At 34.8% G+C, this 27,884-nt stretch overlaps 1 protein-coding gene across 1 annotated transcript in view; it reads left to right on the top strand.

Annotated features, from left to right (window-relative positions):
- The window catches only part of RSRC1 (arginine and serine rich coiled-coil 1), a 414,718-nt gene that overhangs the window by 211,133 nt on the left and 175,701 nt on the right, over positions 1-27,884 (top strand). Inside the window, exon 6 of the mRNA XM_077779431.1 lies at positions 26,908-26,959. Coding sequence (XP_077635557.1) covers positions 26,908-26,959 — 52 coding nt within the window. The remainder of the gene's footprint in view (positions 1-26,907; positions 26,960-27,884) is intronic.

Raw genomic sequence — 27,884 nt, 5'->3', positions numbered from 1 at the left:
GATTAATCCATTTGAATAAATTAATATCCATGAAAGAAGGGGATGTAAAGAGATCTGGTTGAAATCCTGGCAAGACTCAGAAGGTAAAGGAGGAAACTTCATGTTCTTTTACAGTGGTATTTTAGTTGTTGTCCATGATGGAGAATGCTGACCTGACCAGAGAACACCTATTACACTGGAAAAATAGCTTCTAACTTGACATGTCAAAGGCTCCTTTCTGTCCTGATGAGAAGAGCTGTCACTGAAAAAATGCTAAAGTCCTTAATGAGTAGGCAACATCTCTTGTGGTTTTTGCTTTTCTGAATGTGGCCTAAAGTCGTGTTTGATACTGATGGAAAATAATCAGCCAAGTGCAATGTGAGTAGAACTTGAAACTTCAGAAATATCTGTTGCTTCAACAAGTATTTGTTGAGCATTAACTATTTACCATACTGGGTGCCATTTATGAAACAGTGATCTAAGTTAGGAGAGATGCCTATGTCCTCATGAAGTAACACCTAATGCGTAGAAGACAAACAAATATATAATATGCATATTTTTGAGGTAATTCTCACAAGTTCTGGTAGGTGTTTTGAAGGTAAAGTACAGGATGCTATCAAAGAGAAAATGGGTAAAAGCAGGATAGCAACGTATACTTTATAGTAAAGGCAATTAAAGGATGACAAATCAAATAAAAAGTCATCTGTGGCATTTCAAATTGAAGGACCTATGAACTATATTGTCTTGTTTGTCATTCTAGATTCCTTCTTCCTCATCTGTTTACATCAATGTGAATGCCATATCCTGCTAACACATATACATTAAATATTTCTAAAAATTGTCTTCCTCCCTACTCTTTATTGCTAGTGCTCTGGTTAAGGCTTCATTGCTTGCGGCCTGGACTACCACAATAACCACTGTGTTGGATTCCCTCCTCTGATATTATCTCATTCAAAATCACGCTAACATACTTCTAGCAGTGATCTCTCTAAAACGCAAATCTGATCATGCTACTCTGTGTCTTTCCTTTAACGGATCCATATCATCTAAAGGTTGAAGCCCAGATTTCTTAGGTAGCAGACCCTTTGAGTGCTACGGATGCTTTTCAGGTTTATATCTTGATATGTTCTGATTCATACTTTGCACTTTATTTTATACCATTTCTTATTTTCTTTTCCTTGCGGTTGCCTTTCCCTTTGTTTAAAGTTTGATATATACTAACAACCTCTCTCTCCCAACCGGAGTCCTCTGAGCAGCTCAGGCATCATTTTTGCAGAAATCTTTCCCTGATCCATTCCGTCCCCAGAATGAGCCCTTGTGCTTCTCTGCGCATATCTCCATTAGTAGTTTTACCTGTCACATTATTGTATGATTATCTGAGACTGGGAAATGCCTTATTCACTTTTGTGTCTCTAGTGCCTAGTGATAGTAGGTACTCAATAAATATTTTTAGGTGAATAAGTAAATGGTTTGCCTTAAATTGGTCTCCATAGTCTATAACTACTAAGTATAAGTTTTTAAATATCTGTTAACATATATCCTCATCACAGAAAATTCAAATTCTCTGATTGAGTAGGTATTTGGTCTTAGTAATTTGTGTCTGTAATGAGACTTTTATGTGGTCTTTGCTACCTAGTGTGAACAGTGCCATCTATTGGCTATTATCCAAATTGTATTCACTATCCAGGATGGAGCATAGAGCACCAAATATTTTTAGGAAATTATACCTATGAAGAATTTTCTTGTGAATTTGTATGGGGGGGAAAAAAACCTAACCATCACATGCATGGCAAAGACAAATGAGGTAATTTAATCATGTATCTCAGCAAAAGAGAATTAAATTGTGTCCTGACATCGTAACAGAGGATGTATACTATCAGAATGTGGCTTTATTTATTTAGAGGCCAGCTCATTCCTAGAGAAATTAAGTTGCCTATTATTGTTTGATAGAAAAAGATCATTTATTTTTTTTAACAATTTTTTAAATGTTTTATTTATTTCTGAGAGAGAGAGAGAGAGAGAGAGAGAGAGAGAGAGAGAGCTAGCGTGAGCAGGGGAGGGTCAAAGAGAGAGGGAGATACAGAATCTGAAGCAGTCTCCAGGCTCTGAACTAGCTGTCAGCACAGAGCCCGATGCGGGGCTTGAACCCACGAACCATGAGATCGTGAACTGAGCCGAAGTCGGACGCTTAACCGACTGAGCCACCCGGTACCCCGAAAAATATCATTTAAGTCAAGATAAAACTGAGTATTCACTCCTATCCTCATTTAAAAACAAACTGACACATTGATCTTGATAGCATTCTGTTTCCAAATGCTTTTAAAATTTCCATGGAATCATAAAAGTGTAAGGAAAAAAATATCTAAGCAAAAAATTCTCTAAGTCATGGATAGTTATCTTGATATGAAAAAAGTAGCACAGTCTGTGTATGAAAGGTCGTATTTCTGTTCTAAGTAATTTATACTACCTTATTGAAAACTGAAAAGATATTTGTTATTGTTGTTATTTTTACTTCATTCACTGATCTACCATTTACACTTAATGAGCAGAAATGAAACCACATTTGATTTGGCTGATGTCAAGCACTTGCCTGATTTGTAGCTGCCGTGCTATGTGCGTGTGTAGTTGTTACAGTGTTTTGTCGGTGGTCAGTGATGTTTGGAGGTGAGAGTAGAGCACCAAAATATTAGTGACCCTTGTTGTGTTGCTAGATTGCCACTACTCTTAAGAGTTTCAAAAATGATACATTTTCTGTTGTTGAAACATAGTTTAAGGTAGACAGGATAGTGGAGATAAACTTTTAAAAAATAGTTTCAGTTTATTTAGTCATTTATGGGCCCTGTTTAAAGAGAAAAAAATTTGCATTGCTCTTCCCACCTTATAGACTTTGATACTATATCATAATGTTGTTTAATGTATATATACACATATAGATTTAAACTCCTTACAGTCCTAGTGTTTATATAAATGTAAAACCATATAATAATATTAATAATGAAATTATAGTAACAATAACAATGCTAGGTAACATATAACTTTTACTATGTTCTAGGCATTTGGATGGATGGATGGATCGATGGATAGAGAGAAAGAGAAAGAAAGAAAGAAAGAAAATGTACACACACTCACACTCGTCTAATCTCTTCTATAATCCTATGACTAGACACAATAAAATCCTGCAATAGTACACCCCAAGAGAAGAGAAATTGAACTATAAAATACAGGCATCCTGGTTCCAGAGTTCATACCCTTTTTTTTTTAATCTCACATTTTCAGTATTACTATTATCTCTATTTGATGGATAAGCAAACTGAGGTACACATAGGCTAAATGACTTATTCAGCATCCCATAGCTAATCAATGTCAGGTCTCAGATTTAAACCCAGGCTGTCTAGGCTCCAGAGCTCATGCTTTTTAGTATCCTTAGTTACCTCTCAAACAAATTGACATATAAAATTTTTTTTTAATTTTTATTTATTTTTGAGAGTGAGAGAGAGAGAGAGAGAGCACGAGCGAGCGAGGTGGAAAAAGAGAGGGAGACAGAGAATCCAAAGCAGTCTCTGTGCTATCAGCACAAAGCCTAATATGAGACCATGACCTAAGGCAAAGTCAGATGCTCAGCTGACTGAGCCATCCAGGTTTCCCTCAAACACATTTGTATATTAATATAAATTTACTAGCTAAATTTACAAATTAAAATAAAATGAAAAAAGCCATGAAAATAGGTCTTAACCAATGTAATTAACACAGATTTTTTTTTACTTAAATTGTGTCTTACATATGTCTATATTGATAGACAAATTTACAAATGTTTTATGTTTCTTTTTTCCTTTTCTTTTTTTTATTATTAGAAGTACACCCTTAATCTTTATCACCTCTTTCACCCATTTCCCCATCCACCTCCCCTCTGGTAATCATCAGTTCTCTGTAATTAAGAGTCTGGTTTTTTTTGTTTTTTTTTTTTAATTTTGTCTCTCTCTCTTTTTTTTTCTTTGCTCGTTTGTTTTGTTTCTTAAATTCCACACATGAATGAAATCATATGGTAGTTGTCTTTCTCTGACTGATTTCGCTTAGAATTATACTCTCTAGCTGTATCCATGCAAGTATGAAGATTTTGTTCTTTTCGATGGCTGAATTCCATTCATCTTCTTTAGACCACATCTTCTTTATCCATTCATCTATCCATGGACACTTGGGCTACTTCCATAATTTGGCTCTTACAAGTAGTGCTGCAATAAACATAGGGGTGCCTATTGTCCCTTTGAGTTAGTGTTTTTGTATTTTGGGGGCAAATACCAAGCATTGTGTTTACTGGATCATAGGGCTGTTCTATTTTTAATTTTTTGAGGAATCTCCAAACTGTTTTCCACAGTGACCGCACCAGTTTGCATTCCCACCAACAATTCAAGGAGTTTCTTTTTCTCTACATCCTTGCCAATACTTGTTTCTTGTGTTTGTGATTTTAGCCATTCTGACAGGTATGAGATAATATCTCATTGTGGTTTTTTTTAACGTTTTATCATTTATTTATTTAATGGAGGGGGAGAGAGAGAGAAAGCAGGGGAGGGAAAGAGGGCACAGGAGAGAGATAATCTTAAGGAGCCCAGCACAGAGCCCAACATGGGGCTCAATTTCATGACCTTGAGATCATGACTTGTTCTGAGCTGAAATCAAGAGTTGGTCACTTAAGCAACTGAGGCACTCAGCAGGCACCCTTGTCATTATAGTTTTGATTGCATGTTTTATGTTTCATATATTGCCTAGATGATCTTGAGCTTTACATCATTGTAATTGTTTCAATTTTTCTATTTTGAAAAATAAGCTTATTTTCATTGCTGAGCCATTGTTTTGATAGTCTACTCTTTTAATAATATAACCAAAAGTAATAAAGTATTGAAAAATTTTTTAGAAATCTGTTTAACAGAAAGTTTTTACTACTTTCACGGCTCTTGTAATCGTTGCAGACTGGGTCTGCAGATGAACAGAACATCAGCTTAAATGATAAATGCAGAACGGGCTGCTGTAGCTCATGTTTTTTGAGTTTACCCTATCTGTACACGTGTTTCAGTTTTCACTGCCTCATTCTTTCACCACTTCTCTCTGTTCAGTTTACTTCTGAGTCTCTGAATTTTGTACAAGAATGACTTTGGTCTGCTCTTGACACAAACAAAGCTTTGACATAAGTCAAGTCTTTTTTTATTAGCCCAGAATGATACTTCTGGTTACTAAATCAAATAGTACTTGATTTACCTTCATAAAAGTGAAAAAGTCTTGATATACTACATGATGTGAGATATTGAAGATAACATTTTGTGAAAATTTCTTAGTTGCAAATTATAATTGCAATATTCTTTATAACTGCCAGAAAATTTAACATGAGTATAGCTGTGGATGTGAGGCCATTGTCACTTGACTTTTGGACAGGCCTCCTTAACGATAGTCAGACATGCTTAAGGATACATTGAAGGCAAATACCAGCATTTTAGATGATCGCATGCAACAAACTTAATTATGAACACAAACGTAAATCCTGGCACTGAAATTGCATTGATTTGCTCGATAATAAGTGGGGCCCTCCCATACTTATATTAGTAGTTTTTAGAGTATCTCTAAATGCACATTTTTAAATTCTCAGAGAATATCCTCCTAGGGATTCTCCCAGAACGCATTAAAGGGCTCTCAAGGCTCCTTGGACTCCAGGTGGAACTCTGCTTTAGAGGTTGTGATAGAGCCATTAATCCACTGGGATGTTATCATTTGACAGTATCCTAGCAACCTGTAGAGATGTGGGTGTCGTTTGAGCATTGTAGGTATACCAGAGCTGTATTCCGGATTTTTCCTACTGTTTATCTGAGCCATTCTAAAAAAACAATGTTAAAGTAGAACTAAACTAAACTTCCTTTTGCAAAAGGTACTTTACTGACTTTTGCCCATCTATGTAGTTCAGTAGGGTTTCAGTGTCTTCTAGGTGTCTGTGGCAGTTTTGAGGAGAATTACCTCATATATGTCCCTGTATTTTGGGGGGGGAAAAAAAAGAGGGGAGGGGAAGAAGGCCTTCACCTTCTCTTTTTAAATCCCACTTTGCCTTGACCCTCCTCTGCCTGTAGCAGTGCTGATCATACTAGGCGCTGCCACACATGCAAGGTATTTCCCAATGTGCCAGGCCCGGTGACTGATCTTCCTGCATGAACTTCTATCAGAACTTAGGAAGGGAGCCTGTTTCCCTTTTCACACTATATTTTATTAGAGGTAGGGAATGCCTAAGCATAAATGCTTTATACTCTTGAGTGTTTTTAAGAGTTACAGTGAAAGTAACTTTAAGTTTTTATTTGTACCCCTCTCTTTTTCTATCCTTTTTTTCCCCTAAGACCTATAAATAAGACCCAAGATAAAGGAGGGGGATGGGGCAGGAGCCTAGATCAAAGAGAAATTTGAGGAACGGATACATAATGTGATCTTGGAAATCACAAATCTGACAGCTAAAACATTGTTACAGGGTTCAGCTTGTCTACCTTTCCCTGAGGAATGCGTTCTTTTCCAAGCCACTTCTTGGTTCAACACTAGATTTCTGATATATCCACTACAAGGTTGAGCAGGCACCTCTGAAATGTGTGACTCTAACTTAAGTTTAATATGGGCTGTTCAGCTATATTTACAATGTATGTTGGTGAATAGAATATTGAGTGGACCCGAACAGCACATTTGATGTTATGTTTCTAGTCAGGATAATGTTCTACTGCACTTAATCATTAAAAGTATATTCTTTATCAGTTTTTTTCTCCATACAGTTAATTTTTTGTTGTTGCATTAACAATTTTAAATTTTGAAATGAATTTTATAATACAATGGATTTAGTAATAAGGCCCAATACTAGCATGCATATATGTCCTGCTTGAAACTTCTTTTCACAAGATTGAGATCCTTTGTACGTTCAGGCTAGAACAAGGTTAGTGGGTTTCTAGTTGAATTACCTGGTCAGATAACCTTATCTGAATATTATGTTAAAGGTACTTTATATACTTTTAATCTATGATTTTCATATATTTAATTTTATAGTTTCAAAATGCTACTGCCATAGCAAGAGCTTCAATACTTACTAAGCAAACATAGGGGAAGATTTGCTTGGATTTGGAAGTGATCTACGTGACATTATTGTTTTCATAAATAATAATTTTCTTCCTTTTGTTTGGAAAGAAAAACAACAGTAAGTTTGTCTAAATCAAGCATCTCTTGATATAATCATTCAAGAGCACAAAGGATATTGCTGCCTCAAGAAATATGACATATTCACCTTAGGAAATAATGTGAATGAGAGGTTATTGTTACTTTGATTAGTGAGAATGAAAGGGTATCAAGGCAGAAATCTTCTGCTACGACCAGTAATTTACTACCTAGGGAGTATAGGTATTTTCTTATCTTGAATAAGAAAATATGATATATAAAATAAGTAATATATATGATAATTTGACTTTGCCTGATTTTTTTTATCCACATACTATGAAAAAGAAGAATTATTTATTAATTCAACAAATTGTATATTAAGGATCTCCTGTTTTCTGGGCACTGCTTTGGGTGATAGAGATACAAAAATAATTACAAACCTTCTTGGCCTCAGGATTTCACTGTTAATTTTGAGCAGTAATTCCCAACCTGTGTGTCAGATTACCTGAGAAATCTTTAAAATCATAAATTCATAGGTCCTATACTGAAGACTTACATGAAAAATAAAAGTAAGAATTATATAGCTTAGTACCTTGCTTCAGGAGTAGAGGACTTTTAGTTCATAAAATCATCTTGCTATTTCCTGTCTTTGCAGCCCAGAGAATATTCTCCTTACCCTATCTCTTCCTGTCACCGAGATCTGAGCCTCTGAAATAAGAATAAAGGCAAATTAAAGAGTTATGAACTAACTTAAATTAGTGAATTATCATTTCAAAAGGCACTAATTAGGTAACGGTGCCTTAAAATCCATAGTCCAAATGAATGGGATATGACAGGTCATTTATTAATACTTTAGAACACTGATTCTTAACCTTTTTTTGGACACACGGATCCCTTTGGGAATCTGATAAAAGCTGTAGATTCTCTGTCTAGAAAAATATAAGTGCACATTATTTCAGGAGGTTCATAGACTCTCTCATGTCCACGCATGACACCCATATTAAATGCCTTTATTATCTCCTGAGTTTTTGGTATATTTATTATAGTATATTTTGCATAGTTTAAATTTCATTGGAATATTCAATTTAAAAATATAATTACTTCTCATGCAATCCAGAAACAACAACAGAAAAGGAAAAAGTCCTTTTTAATGCTGCCCTTTTGATTTAGGACTATTACTGTTTTGGTATATTTCTTTCTAGTCTTTTTAAAACACTGTATTTTTACTGTTGTATTCAAGTGATATTCTGACTATAGAAATTTCAAGGACATTGTTGAAAGTTTATTTTTTTAGTGTTGCTCTAGAGATTATAATATGCATCTTTTTAAAATAATAACACGTGTTAAAGGTTTATTGTAATATATGCAAAAGAGCATGGCAATCTGCAGATCTTTCAAGAATGTAAGTGTAAACTTAGTAGTTACAAAAGAATTCACACAGGTCTTAAAATTGCTTACTGAATTAATTGAGATATACATTCCTAATATGTACACTTTTCTACATGTATATTTTACTTTATAATAAGAAAGAAAAAAGCTCACCCAGAGAGTAATCATATACAAGAGAAACTTAGTATACTGTTTGCTAAACCACGGGTTGACTACTTTTTAGAGACGTATGTCATGGGTTTACAGTATGCATCTTTAATTTATTATCATCTGTTTCAAGTTAATATTGATTTAATTCCAATAAAACATACCACTTTATCTCTGTTTTTCCAGTTTATTTCAATTTGTACCAGTTTTACCTCCATTTTCCTCTCCTTTGTATTATCAGTGTCATACATACTATTGCATCTATATACATTATAAACTTTTTTTAAAGATATAATTTATTGTCAAATTGGTTTCCATACCATACCCAGTGCTCATCCCAACAAGTGTACATTATAAATTTAACAATACAGTGTTAGAATCTTTGCTTTCAGTAAGTACATGTTTTGTAAAGAAATTAAGAGAAGAAAATTTAAAATATTTCTTATGTTTACATATTTACGATTCCCAGCGCCGTTTGTTCCTTCCTGTGGCTCTGAGTTACCACCAATTTCCTTTTAGCCAGAAAGACTTCTTGAGCATTTCATGTTAGGGAATGTCCATGAGCAATGAGTTACTTCAGTTTTTGTTTATCTGTGAATGTTTTTATTTTGTCTTTATTTTTGTTGGATATGGAATTCTTGATTTATGGATGTATTTTTCTACTAGCAATTTAAATATGCCATTCCCATTACCTTCTGGGCTGCATTATTTCTGATGAAAGTCAACTGTTAATCATATTTTTTTTTTCCTTTATGTGTCATGGTATGTTTCTTCTGCTACTTTCAAGATTCTCTCTTTGCCTTTGGCTTTTAGGAGTTTAACTATGATGCATATACGTATGGTTCTTTGTGCATTTGCCCACTTGGAATTTATTGACCATTGTTGAAATGTTAAAGTTTTCCACCACATTTGGTATTTTTATGGCATTATTTCTTCTCATATTTTTTTTCTGCCCTTTCCTCTCTTTTCTCCCACTAGGACTTGAACCACATTTATGTTAAGGTGTTTGATATTCCCGCACAGATCACAAAAGCTCTGTCATTTTCCTCCAGTACTTTTTCCTTTTGTTTGGTTTTTTTTTTTTTTTTTTGGTTTGAATAATTTTTATCAATATGTCTTTATATTTACTGATTCTTCTGCCATCTCAGATCTGTTAACAAGTCCATCTGTGAGGTGTTTTTGTTTTTGTTTTCTCATTTTAGTTACTAGTCAACTGTAGAATTTCTGTTTGGCTCTTTCTCTATAGTTTGAAAGTTCTCTGTTGAGATTCCCTGTTTGTTTAGTTCTTCTTAATGTATTTTCCTTTAATTCTTTGAACACATTTATTTAGTTAGTTAGTTAATTTTGTGGGGTTTTTTTAATGTTCATTTATTTTTGAGACAGAGAGAGAGACGGTGTGAGTAGAGAAGGGGCAGAGAGAGAAGGAGACACAGAATCTGAAGCAGGCTCCAGGCTCTAAGCTGTCAGCACAGAGCCTGATGCAGGGCTCAAACTCACAAACTGTGAGAACATTACCTGAGCTGAAGTCGGGTACTTAACTGACTGAGCCACTGAGGCGCCCCTGAACACATTTATAATAGCTTCTTTGAAGTCTTTGTTAAATCAAATTCCCATGCCAGTTTGGAGTTATTTTCTATTAACTGCTTTTTTTTCTTGAGTACAGGCTCACACTTTTTTAATTTTTTAAAAAAGTATCTAGTAAATTTTGAGGACTTGTGGATTCTGGGTTTTTTTTTTTTTTTTGGTTTTTGTTTTTCCTTCTGTTTGGGTTTTGCTTCAGTAAGTAGACAGTTGTCTTTCCAGGATTCAGTCTGTGAAGTTTGTTGGCTCTTTAGTGTTCATCTGCTGATGTGTCAGCCAGATTTTGTGTATTGGTTGGTGTTGTCCACTTGCTTTTTTAGCATGACCTCTTAGGGGTCTCTGGTGCCTCTATAGTGTAGTGGTCAATGAGTGATACCTTAGGGAGTAAGACTTACAGGACAGGATGTGTGTAGACGAGGAGTACATTCCAAGGTAGAGCAAAATTACCAGTCCCAGGCTGTCAGTGTTTACTGTGTTCTCTGAGATCTTCTGTATATGTGCATAGTTTAGTAGATAGTGAGGAACATGTGGACAGTTTATAATCTCAACCTCCTGTGGTACTCTCACTTCCAAAATCTAGTTGTTTTCCTACTTCCCTGAACCAAGCCCACCATCTCTCATGCTAAACCTGTGGGTTTTTGCCATTCAAGGCAGTTGGGAATATGGTGTCCCCACGTAAAGGTCAAAACATGTGATTCTTAGTTGATGAAGTAGCAGTATGCCTCAGTAAATATTTCTCAGGTCGTTTTCTGCAATTGGTTATTATGCCAGCACTCTAAAATAGTTGATTTTTGTCTTTTTGTCTAGATTTACACCTATCTCCTCTTGCAGCCATTATTGGAAATAAGAATATTGTTGTAACATTTTAGGATGGTTTCTTCACATCTTTGTTGTGTGCATCCATATTATAGTACATATTTCACATAAATCAAAGCTATAATATGATCTAAATTTGTATCCTGCATTTTTACTTTGTAGTAGAGTTGGAATAATTTTCGATGTCATTAAGATTTTTTTGTAAATATCTTTAATAGCTGCAGTATATTGTAATATATAAGTATAATGAAATTCACTTAAAGTTGTGAATTCATTCCAGCGTGAATTATGTCTTATTCTGTGAGGTTGAACCAAATGAGTTTGCCACTTTTATGGTTAAAAAATGNCAATGCATTGGCTTCCAATGCTGATGAATAATTAAGGAAAGTCAGGTATATTCTCTACCATGGGAAGGGTAGTGATGGCTGAAAATCACCCAACTCACGCTGTCTCTCTCTCCTAGAAGTAAATAAAAATATTAAAAAAAAATGATTGTGTATCAGCATTTCATATGGTGTTACCTTAAACATTTTCATAATTATATTTGTTGTCCTTATTGGAGTATTTTGTTCTTATGACTTCATGAAAAAATACATAACAAAATAAATGGAAAAAAGTAATCTGTAATAAAATTACATTTTTCAAGAATGTGAAAAATCAGGGGCGCCAGGGTAGCTCAGTCAGTTAAGCATCTGACCCCTGGTTTCTGTTCAGGTCATTATTTCAGAGTTTATGACTTTGAGCTCTGCATCCAGCTCTGTGCTCACAGTGGAGCCTGCTTGGGATTCTCTGCCCCTCCCTCCTTCCCTCTCTGTCTCTCTCTCTTTCTCTCTCCCCCTCTCAAAATAAGTAAATAAACTTTTAAAAATGTGAAAAATCAGCTGCCATTTTGGTAGAGTGGTCAAATTAATCAAAGAAAGGTCATTGTCAAGTGGTGAAGACTTGGGGTTATCGTATTCAACTTACTATAATGTATTGTTTAGTAACTCTTTAATGGTAGGTATTTTTTAAGGTGTATGAAAGCAGTACTTCTAATTACCAGATTTTATTAGTTTAACAATTTTCAAAAATAAAAATATAGTTTAATTAGCTAATTTTTTAGGTCAGCAAGGAGAGGTCAGGAGGAAACTAGCAAAAAAGAAAGAGGGATCTCAGTATCTTACAATGAAATGAAAGCCCAAGAAATAATGTATTCATTATATATATGCACACTAATTGGGCTCTACATTAGAATTCTAAAAGAAAGGTGGCAGGATAAGTTAGAAATCATGGCTCTGCCAATACTTTTTAATTATTGTTAAAACAACCATGGTTTTGGACTTTTCTTAAGGAGAGATCATTAATTATGATGAATTGTGGAGTAGTTTTGTGATTAGACTAATGTCAACTAAAAAATCAGTATTTTATCATGTACATTATTCCCACATTATTTAAGCAAATTCTTGATCACAGGTCTCTTGAGGCAAAAGGTTAGTACATTTATCCTTTATAAAATTTGCCTCTTAGAAAACATGGTAGTAGTAAGAATAGATGTCAAATGTCAGATTATAGAGAAAACTTAAATAGTTCTTGCAGTTTGTACAACTGCAAGCAAACATAAACACATTAAATGTGTGATGTAAACATTATACTGAACCGAAAAAAAAATGTAATAGTCTTTAAGAAGTTTTAGGGTGCCTGGGTGGCTCAGTTGGTTAAGCGTCCGACTTCGGCTTAAGTCATGATCTCGTGGTTTTTGGGTTCAAGCCCTGCATCAGGCTCTGTGCTAACAGCTCAGAGCCTGGAGCCTGTTTCGGATTCTGTGTCTTTCTCTCTCTGCCCCTTCCCCACTCATGCTCTGTCTCCATCTCATTCTCAAACAAATGAATAAACGTTAAAAACAAAAGAAACTTAGAAAAGAAGTTTTAATTTATTCTTTTATTTATCTTTAAAGATTTTTCCTTTTGTCAAAATACCCATTTTCCTTGCCCCACCCAATGAAATCCTACTTAGAAATCATAGGATTAGGGATAGAGAAAAAAATACTATTCTTACCATTTTACCATATTTTTTTAGTTCCCTCTGGGATATAAATTTTATTTAAATTCTTTTTCATGAATCATTTTTTACATGGATTTTTTTTTACTGAATCATTTTATGTATATAATTTTGTATTCTTCTAAAAATGCAATCCATGCTTTCAAAACATTTTCAAAGTTGATGACCATGCTGCCTCCATCCATCATGGGGTTTGGCCATAATTTACTTAACCATTCTCCTTTTGGGCATACTTTTCTATTTTTCAAAAACATTGTGATAAGCATGCTTGCAGATGAGGAAACTAAAGCTCTTAGAGGTTACATAGTCAAGGTTAACATATAGTTCTTCTGATGCCCAATCTTTTGCCTTTGCCTTTTGCCTTTTTTCTTCTGCTCATAGAAAACTGTTGGGACCATGTGAAAGACACCCTGTATGCAGCTGTTCATTGTAGAAAATCTCTTAGTAAATCATTTAAATCAAATTTTTTTCTACAACTCACTTATAGAAACAAATATTTATTTGGCCTTTTAAGGTTTGTTTGTATCATTATCCATTTTGAACAGAGTGATTCCAACAACTGGATATTGAATGAATATTTTTGAGGATAAAACATGTTAAAAAAAACTTCTAGTACTTTTATCTCTTATCTTTTTAGTGACAAAAATGCTTCAAAGAAGAAATTTTGAAAGATCATTTGAGGCAAAATAAAGTAACTGCATTCAAAGATAGAAATTATTATTTGGAATAAAACAGAACAGTTCTGTCAAGAGAGAAACTTCTATGAAGTCAGTAAAGCAAAGATAGATAGGTAGATTATTCCAGATGATTGGTACTGCAGAGAAAACCATTCCCTTCTTAGGAGTCCTGCGATAATACAAAGGAAGAGAGACAGAGTCAAGAAGCAGAAAGAAAAGTAGTCACAGGAAATAATTTTCTTTAAAAAATAATAGCTATTGCAGTACTTCTACAAAGGATTTTAAATATAGAAAGTAATATTTTAAACTATCCTCCAAAGATGAGGTAAAACATTTATGTAATTGTTTAAAATAATGTCTCATACTCCATCCTAAAATGTAAATATTTATGAGCCAAAAGATGTGCTGATACTTAAAGTTGTGATATCAAAGGTATGAAGATGATAAAAAAGAGAAGATAGTAAAACCAGAGTTTAGAGCCAGCATCTAGAGTCCTCTGATTTGTTCATTTTAGCCACTCTGACCGGCGTGAGGTGGTATCTCAGTGTGGTTTTGATTTGTATTTCCCTGATGAGGAGGGATGCTGAGCATCATTTCATGTGTCTGTTGGCCATCTGGATGTCCTCTTTGGAGAAGTATCTGTTCATATCTTCTGCCCATTTCTTCACTGGGTTGTTTGTTTCTGGGGCGTGGAGTTTGATGAGTTCCTTATAGATTTTGGATACTAGCCCTTTATCTGATATGTCATTTGCAACTATCTTTTCCCATTCCGTCGGTTGCCTATTAGTTTTATGGATTGTTCCCTTAGCTGTGCGGAAGCTTTTAATCCTGATGAGGTCCTAATAGTTTAATTTTGCTCTTGATTCTTTTGCTTTTGGTGGATGTGTCAAGTAAGAAATTGCTGCGGTGGAGGTCAAGGAGGCTGTTTCCTGCTTTCTCCTCTAGGGTGTTGATGGTTTCCTGTCTCACGTTCAGGTCCTTTATCCATTTTGAGTTTATTTTTGTGTATGGTGTGAGAAAATGATCTAGTTTCATTCTTCTGCATGTTGCTGTCCAGTTCTCCCAGCACCATCTGTTAAAGAGGCTGTCTTTTTTCCATTGGATATTCTTTTCTGCTTTGTCAAAGATTAGTTGGCTGTATACTTTTGGGTCCAATTCTGAGTTCTCAATTCTGTTCCATTGGTCTATGTGTCTGTTTTTGTGCCAATACCATACTGTCTTGATGATGACAGCTTTGTAGTAGAGGCTAAAGTCTGGGATGGTGATACCTCCCGTTTTGGTTTTATTTTTCAGTATTACTTTGGCTGTTCGGGGTCTTTTGTGGTTCCATACAAATTTTAGGATAGTTTGTTCTAGTTTTGAGAAGTATGCTGGTGCAATTTTTATTGGGGTTGCATTGAATGTGTAGATTACTTTGGGTAGTAATGACATTTTAACTATATTTATTCTTCCAATCCATGAGCATGGAATGTTTTTTCATTTCTTTGTGTCTTCTTCAGTTTTTTTCGTAAGTTTTTTATAGTTTCCATCATACAGACCTCTTGTATCCTTGGTTAGGTTTATTCCTAGGTATTTTATGTTTTTTTGTGCAATTGTGAATCTGACAGGGAAATGGGAAATGTTAAGTAAACTTTTCTACTCAATGGCACAATTGTATAGCCAATACAAATAAATGATTATTTGAGTTTTTTGTTTCTTCCATTTTTCTGTCTCTTTTATGCTTCCAAACTTGTGTTAGAGTAGTCAGACTTCTTCCCGTATCTCCCTACCTACCTCAGTTCCACAGGGAGAGAATATTTCTACTTTGTCTGCATAGCTTTCATATAAAGCTACTTCTTTTCTAAATCTAATTCTTCTTAAGTTCTGTTAAAAGGTGATTTAAGTGGTGAGGCACCATGGGTGGGGCTAGGAATAAAGGAAACTAAGGAGGAGAGAGGGCACTCACTTTGAAAGAATAGAGAGGTAGTCTCTAGCATTTTCACAAAGATTTTGAGTGCTATAGGAGTTGTTAAATAGTCTGTACTGTATCCTTCCAGCTAAGTGGGGCTGGACAAAGACGGTAACATTTCAGCATTTCTACAACTAAGGATATAGGAATAGAAATTCTAAGTACAGGGGTGTTCATGAGAAAAGCACTGGGAGGAAGATCCAGGACATGGTTGAGAAATAGTGAGAGGCTGTGTATTGCTGAAATGTTGGATATGAGTGTAGAAATGGTTGAAAAATACGGATAAAAGAATACACTTGGGATGTTACTGATAGTAATTGAAAATTAAAGTGATGTGTTTATGCTTAACTCTGGAAGCAATGGAGAGCCACAGAGGTATTTTTTAAGCATGAACTTAGTAAGAACCTTACTTTGTGAAGATAACTCCAGCAGTTATGTTTAGGATAGAAAAGGTAAGGCAGGGGTCTAAATTGGTGTTCAGCCTCTTCTATAAAGAGCCAGATGATTATTTTAGGCTTTGAGGGCCATATGATATCTGCCATAACTCTTCAGCCCTGCTACTTGTAGCCATAGACAGTTTTTAAATAAGTGGTGACTGTGTATCTGTGTAGTAGATGAGTAGCACTGTTTTGTAGATAATGGTATTGAGTCATGGATATGGGTTTCTTAAGCAGGCCGTCACGGATGTTGTAACCTCTTGGATTCAGATTTACCTCTTTAGCTTCTTCATCTATAGAATAGATCTATAAAATGACATCTTTCTCAGGTTTTTAATAAAGACTATAACTGTTGAATAACATTTTGCAAACTCTGAAGCTGTTTAGAGAAAATGTTTGATAAAACTCTAAGATGAATTTCCTATTGAGAATGGACATGTTGTTCTTTTAATTCTTTTCATTTCTTTTGACTCTTTGTTTAAACCAACTTGATGCTAAGTTCTAGAGGCAAGATAAATCTACTTTTGAGCTACTTGTAACATTTCTAGCTTAGGCCTTGATCCTAAGAGATAGAATTATAGTAACTGTTAAAATGAAATGTAGCCAGAAATATGATAAGCTGTTGATATGTGTCTCTGTCATAGTGAGATTGCATTTACTTTAAAGGAAACAGCACAGTACCTATACTGTGTTTAATTTTCGAAAAGTTACTCATCTGGAAAAGCTTGATTAATATGAGCTTTTTATGGCTTTCATGACCTTTAAGATAATTAATGATAACATCTGAAAGACTAAAGAAAATTTAGTTTTAACTTCATACAATTTTTCCTGGCAATTAAAAATGGTTAGAGTTATCTCCTTTTTTCCTCATTAAATGTTGTTAATAAAGAAATGGATCCCAAGCTGAGCGACAGTATAGTGTTGGTAAGAAAAAAAAAGTTTGTAATCTGGGTTAAAACTCAAGTTCTGCCACTTTACCATCTTTGTGACTTAAGGTAATTATTCTACATCTAAAAAACAGAATTAAAAGTGCCTACTTTGTCAGGATTGTTATGAGAATTTTGTTAAATGAGATATATGTTAAGTACCTAACACAAGGTCTGGAATGTTAAATGCTTACAATAAATAATACCTATTATATTTTTTCAAAAAACATGTTTTTTTCAGGTAGCTTATGCTTTCCCAGGAGTGTCTATCATGTTGGCTGGGAAGGATATGGCACATAGAATTTATCTCATATATTTGGAGCACATATGATCACTTTAAAAGTTGCCATTCTAGGGGGGGTTTGGTTGGCTCAGTCAGGTAAGCATCAGACTCTTGCTTTCAGCTCAGGTCATAATCTCACAGTTCTTGAGTTCAAGACCCATGTCTGGCTCCTCGCCAACAGCTTGGAGCCTGCTTCGGATTCTCTATGTCCCTCTCTCTGCCCCTCCCCTGCTGGCTCTCTCAGTCTCTCTCTAAAAAGTAATAAATAAATAAACTTAAAAATAAAAGAATTGCCATTTTATTAGCAAGTGGGTTTGTTAAAAATGTATTATATGCAGATTTCATGTTTCATTATTGCTAATTATAATTTCCCCAGCATCATTATCATTCTCGATTTCAGCGATTTGAATTAGGTAAATACTTCTTATAGATAGAATTCAATGAAATTAATACTTCCAAATTAATTTGTATACATTTATGAGGATTTAAAAATTTACAAAGAAGTTTATTTCAAGCATGTCCTTAGCATTGACTATATTCCAGACACTATCCTAAGTGCTGATGATACAGGATGTAAGACAGTTATTTTCTTCAAGAACTCATAGATAGCCTTCAAAGAAGGAAAGAGACAAAAAAAATCGGTAATTATACTGAAAATTTGCTGATACATGTGTTTCTAGGTTTACAGGAGCAGAGAGCAGAGAGTTGTAACCATCATGAAAGAGGTTAAGAAGGAAATAAGCTGAAACTGATGAGGTTTTCAGGAGATGATGCCTCTTGAGCTGAGCTTTGAAAGAACAGATTAGCCCAGAAAAGGAAATAGATGTTGTCCAGAGAAAGGGAATTTACAGATTTATCTGTATATGTAATGCATTTTTATTCACATTCATTAGTATGTAACTTTACCTCAAAAGTTGTATCAGTATTAAAAGAAATAGTAGGCTTTCTTTTCCAATGAAGATGAAGTAACAGGGATCAGATTTACCCTCCCACCTGAAACCCCTAAAAAACTGGACAAATTATTTGAGAAAACAACTCTCAAGACTATGGACATTAGACATGAAGGAGAGTGATTGTTAAGAGGTGGGGAAAATATGAGGTGAACCCTTTAGTTGCTTCAGCTTAAGGCCTAGAAAAGTTTCCAGGGAGGGAGGACTCAGGAAGAGCCTGGTAGTCTCTTGCATTAAGAGGATGAAGCTGTGATACCAGGGATGCCAAACCCCTTAGAAATCACAGGGCAAGTTACCAGAGGGGAGTGAGCTCCAGAGTATCTGCAGAGGGTTTCCTTCCAGTATTTGTTAGTACATGCACATGAGGAAGCTATCCAAGGCTTGGAAAAGAACTCTTTGAAATGATTAGAGGAAATTGCCTGCCACTACACAGAGTGGGGAATAGTGTCTCTTCTGAAAAACCAGTGTGGAGAACCTCATAATTCATGGTGCTTCTGATCAAGTACGAAAAATGTCTTAATTATGGGGAAGAATTAATGACAGACCTACAGCTGTTCTGGTGCTAGCAAAGTGGGAACTGAAAGGATCCAAACTACTTCTAAGTTAATTTAACTATGTCCTGGAACAAAGACCAAGACTATTTATTGGGATACAAAAATACCTAGCACACAACAAAATATAATCATGATGTCTGACATTTTATCCAAAATTACCAGGCATCCAAAGAGTCAAGAAAAGGTAACATACTAGAAATATCAATCAGTTGAAACCAACCTAGTATTAGTAGACAAGGACATTAATAGAACCATCATAACTATATTGTATATAGTCAGAGAGCTACTAGAAAGACTGAACATGCTAAGGTGAGACATGAAAGCTATATAAGACATCAGAATTCTAGATATGAAAACTACGTATCTGAGATGAAAGATACACTGGATGATATTAGTGGAGATGGTGCACTGCAGAATTTGGATTAGTGAACTGAAAGACATAGCAGAAGAAACTATCCAAAATAGAACTGGAGAAGGGGGGAAAAAGAGTTATTTGTGAGCTATGGTAACCATGTTAGGCAGCCAAATATACAGCGTACATATAGGGGGTGCCTGGATGCCTCAGTTGATTAAGTGTCCAGCTTTAGCTCAGGTCATGATCTCATGGCTTGTGAGTTTGAACCCCACATCAAGCTCTGTACTCTCAGTGCAGAACCTGCTTTGGATGCTCTGTCTCCCTCTGTCTGCTCCTCCCCCATTCTCTTTCTCTCTCTCAAAAATAAATAACATTTAGAAAATTAAAAAAAACAAAACAAAACAAAAAAAAACCAATACATGTAACTGGAATCCTGAAAGGAAAGGTAAGAATAGGGAGCAACAGAAAAATATAATTGATATTGACCAAAATATCTCTAGTAAAAACTATAAACAATTTCAAGAAGCTGAATAAGCCCCAAGCACAAGAAATATGAAGTAAACTACACCAAGGCATATCATAATCATATTGCTAAAACCAGTTATGAGAAGAAAATCTTAATAGCAAAAGAGTAACAATAAATACTAATTGTTATCACATAAGAGGAAAAAATGCTCATTATGTACGAGGAACAGAGATAGGTATGAAAGCATGTCGTGAGAGACAATGCAAAGTGCAAGACAGTAAAGGAACAACTTTAAAATAATGGTAGAACAATTTTATAAACCTAGAATTCTCCCTAGTACAGTATCTTTCACATGTGAAGGCCAAAATGAAGATTTTTTTTACACACAAAACTGGAAAGAATTTATCACCAAAAATCCTGTACTTCAAGAAATGGCAAAGGGAATATTTTTAGATACTGGGTTGACATAAAAGAGAGTATTGGAAACAGTGATTGCATGAATAAATATAACTTTTTAAAAGATAGGTTTTAAAACAGAAACAACACGGTGCATTATGGAGTTTATAACAATGTATGACAGCAATGACAGTATTAATACAGAGGCTAGAAGGGGAAAAATGAGAGTGTCTTATGTTAAGGTTTTTGTATGTATGAAGTAATATAGTGAAGATAGAGGATGATAAATTAAATATGTATATTGTAAACTCTAAAGCAGCAACCAAAATACACAAAAAAAGAGTTATGTTTAATAAGCCAACAAATAATATGAAATGGAATTATAAAAATGCTCCAAGAGAAGACATAAAAAGAAGAACAAAGGAGGAAAGAACAGATGGGACCAATAGAAAGCAAATAGCATGTGGTAGATTAATAATTGTATTAAGTATAAATTGGTCTAAACATGCCAGTTAAAAGGCAGAGTTTTTCAGATTACATAGAAAAGCAAGATCCAACTATTTACTGCCTATTAAATGCACACACACGCATGCACACACACACATTTCAGATATAAAGCCAAGAGGCAAAAATGATGGAAACTAAAATAGTATTGTTAAGTAAGTAGTCCTGTGAAGAAAGATGTCCTTTCTTCCAAATTGACATGTAGATTCAATGCAATCCCATGCAAAATCCTAGGAGGCTTTTTCTTTTTTGAGAGGTGGGGGATACAAATTGATAATCTTATTCTAAAATAGGGGATGCAAAAGAGCTAGAAGGGCCAAAACTACTTTGAAAATGAGGAAAAGGTTGGAGAATTTATTCTACCTGATTTCAAGAGCTAATGTAAAACTACAGTAATACCACAGGGTGGTATTGGTATTAAGACTGACAAATAGATCACTGATACAAGAACAGAGAATATAAAAGTAGATGTATATATATTATACATATATATTATATATATATGTATAATGTATATATGTACACACACACACACACAGTTGATTTTTAACAGAGATACAAAGACAATTGCATGGAAAATGACGGTCTTTTCCATAAATGGTGTGGAAACAATTGCACTACGATATATCAAAAAAATTTTTAAGGTTTTTCAATGTTGCACTATATAGGAATTAAGTTAACTGTAAAACTTCTGGGTGTAAGCACAAAACAGATCTTCATGAATTGGTGTTAGGTAAAGATTTCTTAGATATTACATCACAAAAGCATGATTCATAAAAGAAGAAATAAATGAGTCGGACTTCATGAAAATTAAGAACTTTTGCTTCTTTGAAAGATACTCTTAAGACAATGAAAAAAATAAGCCACTCAGTGAAGGTGGGGAGCTTTTTTCAGAAAATAAACATAAATATGTAATTTAGTGTGTGTATGCATGCACGTGCATATATGTATAAATGATATGTAAGGCTCATGAAAAATTACTTTCATTATAATTAAGAACTCTGAAAATTCAATAATATAACAATCCAATGAAAAATTGGCAAAAAACTTGAACATCATTTTTCCAAGGAAAAATATGGATAATGAGCACATGAAAAGATGTTCAACACCATTAATCATTATGGAAACATAGATTAAAACCACAGTGAGCCTAAAACAACGATTAGAATTTTGAAATTAAAAAGGCTGACTGTACTATGTCATGTCTAGGATGTAGAACAGCTAGAACTCTGTTTGTGGGAATATAAAACCACTTTGGAACAGTCTGGTAATTAAAAAAAATTTTTTTTAAATGTTTACTTACTTTTGAGACAGAGACAGAGTACAAGTCGGGGAGTGGGGGGCAGAGAGAGACACAGAAACCGAAACAGGCTCCAGGCTCCGAGCTGTCAGCATAGAGTCTGACACAGGGCTTGAACCCGCAGACCACAAGATCATAATCTGAGCTGGTCAGACACTCAACTGAGTGAGCCACCCAGGCGCCCCATGATTTGGTAATTTCTTAAAGAGTTAAACATCTATTTACCTTCTTTCCAGAATTCTCTCTGTATATTTTGTATAAAAAGAGCATACAATTATTGAAAATTGAGACAGACACCTGAAAACTAGCCTTAATTTTTATTTTGCATAATGTTGCTAGTTTATTTTCCAAGTTTGAGTTCTCTCTTAGTTCAGCCACAGTCTTTCTTTTAGAGTTTTTACTTACCTGTTCTTAACAACCCCTTAAAGTGTTGTTGGCAGCTGAGATGGCTCTTGTTTCATCAGCCCCCTGAATTTACATAGTGGTGGCCAGGGTTTCAGGGAGTGGAATATGAATGGAAATGTGAAGGGTGAACAAAGAGTTTAAGTAGTTTAGTGTATAAACTGGTTTATGGAAGGACAGGCTTGCTTCTCTGCTTCTTGTTTTTTATATGTATAATCAAAGCTCAAAGGATTGTGCTGGTTTTGAATGTTAGCTTTGGCACTATTTTGAGATTGTAGACATGGTGTCTTTAAGGAACTCAGGAGATTGGACTAAATAAGAGTAAATCCAAAGTCAAGGGAAAAAGTCTAGACTTTGAAGATAGTCATCTCCACAGCCATCAAGCGACTGACTTGTCTTTTAGTTTCAGGAGCATTTGTTTCATCTTAAGAAAGTAGTCTTCTCTAAAACTAGGAGTTTTGACTAAATGGAGTTAAGTAAGTATACTTGGCTATCAAGGGAAGGAAAGGGAACAGAGTAATTCTGGAGAATTCATAGCAACAGAAAGACTACCAATCCTTTTTCCCCCACCAAAAGACCTCCCCCTTTTTAAATGTTTTTGTTTTGTAAAACAAAATGTTTTGTTTTGTTTTGTTGTAAATGTTTTGTTTATTTTTGAGAAAGAGAGAGCCTGGGGGGGGTGGTGGGCAGACGATTTGAAGCAAACTCCGCACTGACAACAGTGAGCCTATGTGGGACTTGAACTGATGTACTGTGAGCCAAAGTTGGACACACAACCAACTGAGCCACCTAAGCACCCCAAAAGACCTCTACAAATTTAGAAATTTTAAGTCCTATAAGAATTTCTAGTGGAAGTACAGTTTTCTTTAAGTAAGTTAAAATTATGGTACAATATCTACTAATTTATTTTTTTATATACCAAATAATTATATGCCATAATAATGTTTTAACTTTAATACACCTTTAAAAATTTACAGTATAAGTTCATGCTGTTCTTACTGTTCTATTAATGTTAATGCTAAAAATTTTTGAGGGGACAACAGTTATATTCTCTATAATACAATTTTGGTAATATTTGTTTATCTAATTATGCACTACTAAATTTGATGTGGGGAATATTATTTTTAATGGAACATTATTTTTTAATGGAATACAATTTTTTATCCAAAAGTTTGCTTCACACAATGTAATTGTGACATTGTGTTCTTAATTATGCTCTCATTTTACAATTCTTCTATTGCAAAATTGGTATATTACATGCATTTCTATTTGGTGTTGTATTATTACATATTGAGTAAGATTTAATTTCTGGTTCTGAGTAAAATCAGTACCATTTACCAATTTTAGATGGAATTCATACTAATCCTTGAAGTCTGATATACTCTAAAATAACTAAAGCACTAGAAATTTTAGAACCCAAGCCTGTAAAGGTATTTTCATTCTAAGCCAGTTAGTATAATGATACCTAATATTTAATATTCATAAGAGTAAAAATATTTATAAAATACAAATTTCAAAAGTCTGGTGAATCCAACAATGTATTTCTCCCCATAGTAGAAGTTGATCCCTGTATTTCACAAATAAAATTTAGTAAGTTGCAGTTGTATAGGCAAATGTATTTAGAATGTCCTCATATTCCATCAACTGCAACAAATGTATTATTTTGGACAGATTTTTCTTTTGAACAGAATTAAAAGCTCATCCTTATGCTTTTACATCTATGGAATTAATTGCTTTGACTTCATGACTGTCCTAGTGATTTAGTTAGAAGGATCCTGAAATTTGAAGTCAGAAGGTCTTAATTTCAATCTGTCATTTACTAGTAGAGGCAACTTACTAAACTGGTTTTCTTTATCTTTGAGTATGAATCCTATTATAGATTGATAGAGGAATTAATGAAAATATAAATATGTCTTAACAGGTGTTTTTATCAGAAACATCAATCATCTTTCTTTAGGAATGGTAATTACCATACTCTCAAGACAGAGGTTATAAATGGAGGAGAGAGGGAGCTGCCATGGAGGGGGATTTTGTAGGGTAGGAGACTTAAACAATATTAATTTTTTTTCTTGGATGTGGGTATTCATCATTCTGCATATTTTTCCATGTCTTAAATATTTCTTAATTGTTAAAAATAATCTTTCCGTGTGAAATACAAGAACCTTTCCCATGAAATATCTTAACCATAAAGCGTCTCACATTTTTCTATCAAAGGATACTGCTTCCTAGGACACTCTGAAATGTATGCTTCATAATTCTTGCTTGCTTGGGACCTGCTAGTCAGAATATCATTTCCTTCGTGCCATTCTAGTTATGTTATATTGCACAAAGTGTCACGTTTCTACTATGTGTGTTAAGTAGATGTCAGAGGTCACAAACAGTTTTGGGATTGAACCTGACTCTTAGACGTATTCTTTGTTCTTCTGCATAGTATTGGTCTTTAAGGAAACTTAAAGTCTCATGAAAAATCAAGGAATTTTATAACTTTGGGTTTGCATTTCTGTATGACAGCAGTGAGTAGCTGCTGAATATCCGCTGCCTCCTTTAGCTAGGCCGTGTACTCCACTCTTCTGCACCCTCACAGTGCTCCCTGATGACTGAGGCCAAATATCACTTGCCTTTTATCATCATAAACGTTTGTATTAACTGCTTGGCCCCCATAGACAGTTTAGTTTATAACTCAGATTATATTCAGTAGATATCACATGTTCTCTTGATATTTTGCTGTGATATTTTAACTTGATGTTAGGTATTTTCAACATTTTGTAACTTTATAAAGCTCCCTTACATACATTTTCTCTACTAACTTATGACATAAAGTACTATTTTTAAGCTTGTCACCTCCTTCTCCTCTCCTCTCCAGCCAGTCCTTTCATGTTACCAGTTAATTGTTTCTCAGATCTAGTTCTTCCTCTATAGCCTCACCACCACTGCTCCACCTCAGGCCCTCATTATCCCTCACCTGGCATTCTTTAATTGCTTCCTGACCGAGCTCCTCACCTCCAGTCACATTCCTTTCAATTCATCATCAAGTGTATTGCTAGAATGATGTATCGAAGTACAGGTGTCATCTCCTCACAACACTGTTTTAAATTCTCCTAAGTCTCTCTTTCTATGGTGAGATCTGTAAACTTTTCCTTAAAGGTCCAGAGAATAAATATTTTAGGCTTTGCTGGCCCGAAGTTTCCTGTCACAAAAAATTGACTTTGCAACTGTCGGACTAAGCACAAAAACACCATAGACAGTGTACAAACAAATGGGCATGGCTGTCTTCCAACAAAATTTATTAACAAAACCAGATCATTGGTCTAGGGCCATAGTTTGTTACCCCTTGTTCTAGGATGTGAAAGCCTCTCCCTATCTTTTCCTCCTGTATTATCTACTAATCTTCCATCCTGTTTTTATGGCTTATTCAGAAGCACCATCCAAGTGGTTAAACCATCTTGTACATCTTCTTTCTATATCCAATTAAAGTCTTTTCTTTCAAGCCATTTTTTTCACAGAGTAATTTTAGTATATATCTTATAAAATGTTAATTCTCAAATGATGGTATATATTCATGAGGTTATTTATATTTAGTCACTTGCTGACATCTTTATAAATATAAGGTGAAGTACAGTCGTAAGTGTTAAAAAGTTTTTAGGGAGTACCTGGGTGGTTCATTTGGTTAAGCGTCTGACTCTTGACTCAGCTCAGGTCATGATCTCGTGGTTTGTGGGTTCCAGCCCCACATTGTGCTCCATGCTGACAGCAGAGAACCTGCTTGGGATTCTCTCTCTGCCCCTCCCATGCTCAACCTCTCTCTCCCTCTCTCAAAATAAATAAATAAACTTAAAAAAAGGTTTTAACAAGTTCTTCATGAAAATACATACACATAACCTTGCTACAATCCATGTTATCTTAGATACCATCAATACATTAATCTGAAAATCTCAAAATAAGGTCACTGGTAGGAAAGTAAGTTTAGTTTCAATGTTAATCAACTGTATTGAATCAAAGTGCATTGAGAAAACAACTTGAGGACATTCAGTAGGAGTTGAAAGCTTGTAAATCACATTGTGTCCCATCATCATCACAGTTGCCCCTTTCAAATAAAAAGTCAGAAAAAATTTGCTTTTTGGATATGACTTACCTGATATATTGGAGTTCAAGTTGCTACTTAAATTCCATTAGGTCACTTTGCGTGTTTCCATATTCAAAAAAACCCAAAACTTGATAATATGTTGTTAAATATATTAACAATGTGGGTTTAACTTATTAATTAATTATTTAGGCTATTGCTGATTGGTACTGATTTAGGTGCTGATTTAGGGTATTGCAGATTGATGTTAGGTAATAAACAAAGCCCTTTCCAGAAAAAAAAAAGAAAATGAAAGAAATTCATTCTGGCATCACATGAACGAAACGTGTGATACGCTTACTACCGTGAGAGAGTAGATTGGTAGAGCTCCTGTGATAGTTTTATTAAGGTGTTGGATGGATATTAATATCTGTTATGATAAAGTCTTCTAAGTTTTCTGACATTTGCATAGTAATACATTAATTTAAAGCCAATATATTAAAAATGACCTGTAAATGTCTTTTATGGTTGATTTTTAGCCACCAGCCGAACAGGCCAAAGCCAGACTACAGCTGGTTCTTGAAGCAGCTGGTAAGTGCTTAAGATTAGCTTTATTTAAATGAAAAAGTACTAAATAAATGCTGACATGCTTACAGGTGGGTCAAAGAGAAGAACACCTATTTTCATATGTCCTCACAAATTTATGAAATTGAGGTTATATGTACGGCCATATTTTGCATGAAGTTTCCACTGCTACAGTATAATGCTAAAAGGTCATTCTTTATCTTTTTATAAAAGATAAAATTGACTTCAATTTTAGTTTCATTTTTGTTGCAGTTCAATTTATTTATTTTTGTCTTCTGTTGACTGTGCTTTTAGCGGCATGTTTAAGAATTCTTTCCCAGGGCGCCAGGGTGGCTTAGTCGGTTAAGCGTCCGACTTTCTCTTAGGTCATGATCTCGCGGTTCGTGGGTTCGAGCCCCGCGTCGGGCTCTGTGCTGACTGCCATCTCAGAGCCTGGAGCCTGTTTCAGAGTCTGTGACTCCCTCTCTCTCTGACCCTCCCCTGCTCACACTGTCTCTCTCTTTCTTTCCTAGAAATAAATAAAAATATTTAAAGAAAGAATTCTTTCCCGGGATGCCTGGGTGGCTCAGTCGGTTAAAGCGTCCGACTTCGGCTCAGGTCATGATCTCGCGGTTTGTGGGTTCAAGCCCCGCATTGGGCTATGTGCTGACAGTTAGCTCAGAGCCTGGAGCGTTTCAAATTCTGTGTCTCCCTCTCTCTGANACCCCACGTCACAAAACATCCTCTGTGTTTTCTTCTGAAAGCTTTGTACTTTTACATTTAAGTCGATGATCTGTTTTGATTTAACTTTTGTACAAAATGGGAGTTTTAGATCAAGGTCTTCATTATTGTAAAGAATACAAGGGAAGTATAATTTAGTAATTTCTCTTATTCCGTTGGAATTGAAATGTTCTGAACACCATCTAATCTTAAAATACTATATATTTTATAT

The sequence above is a fragment of the Crocuta crocuta genome, unplaced genomic scaffold (genome assembly GCF_008692635.1).
Source record: "Crocuta crocuta isolate KB4526 unplaced genomic scaffold, BGI_CrCroc_1.0 scaffold426, whole genome shotgun sequence".
NCBI lineage: Eukaryota > Metazoa > Chordata > Mammalia > Carnivora > Hyaenidae > Crocuta > Crocuta crocuta.
The sequence above is the reverse complement of the archived record's forward strand: the minus strand, read 5'-3'. Positions and strand labels throughout refer to the sequence as shown.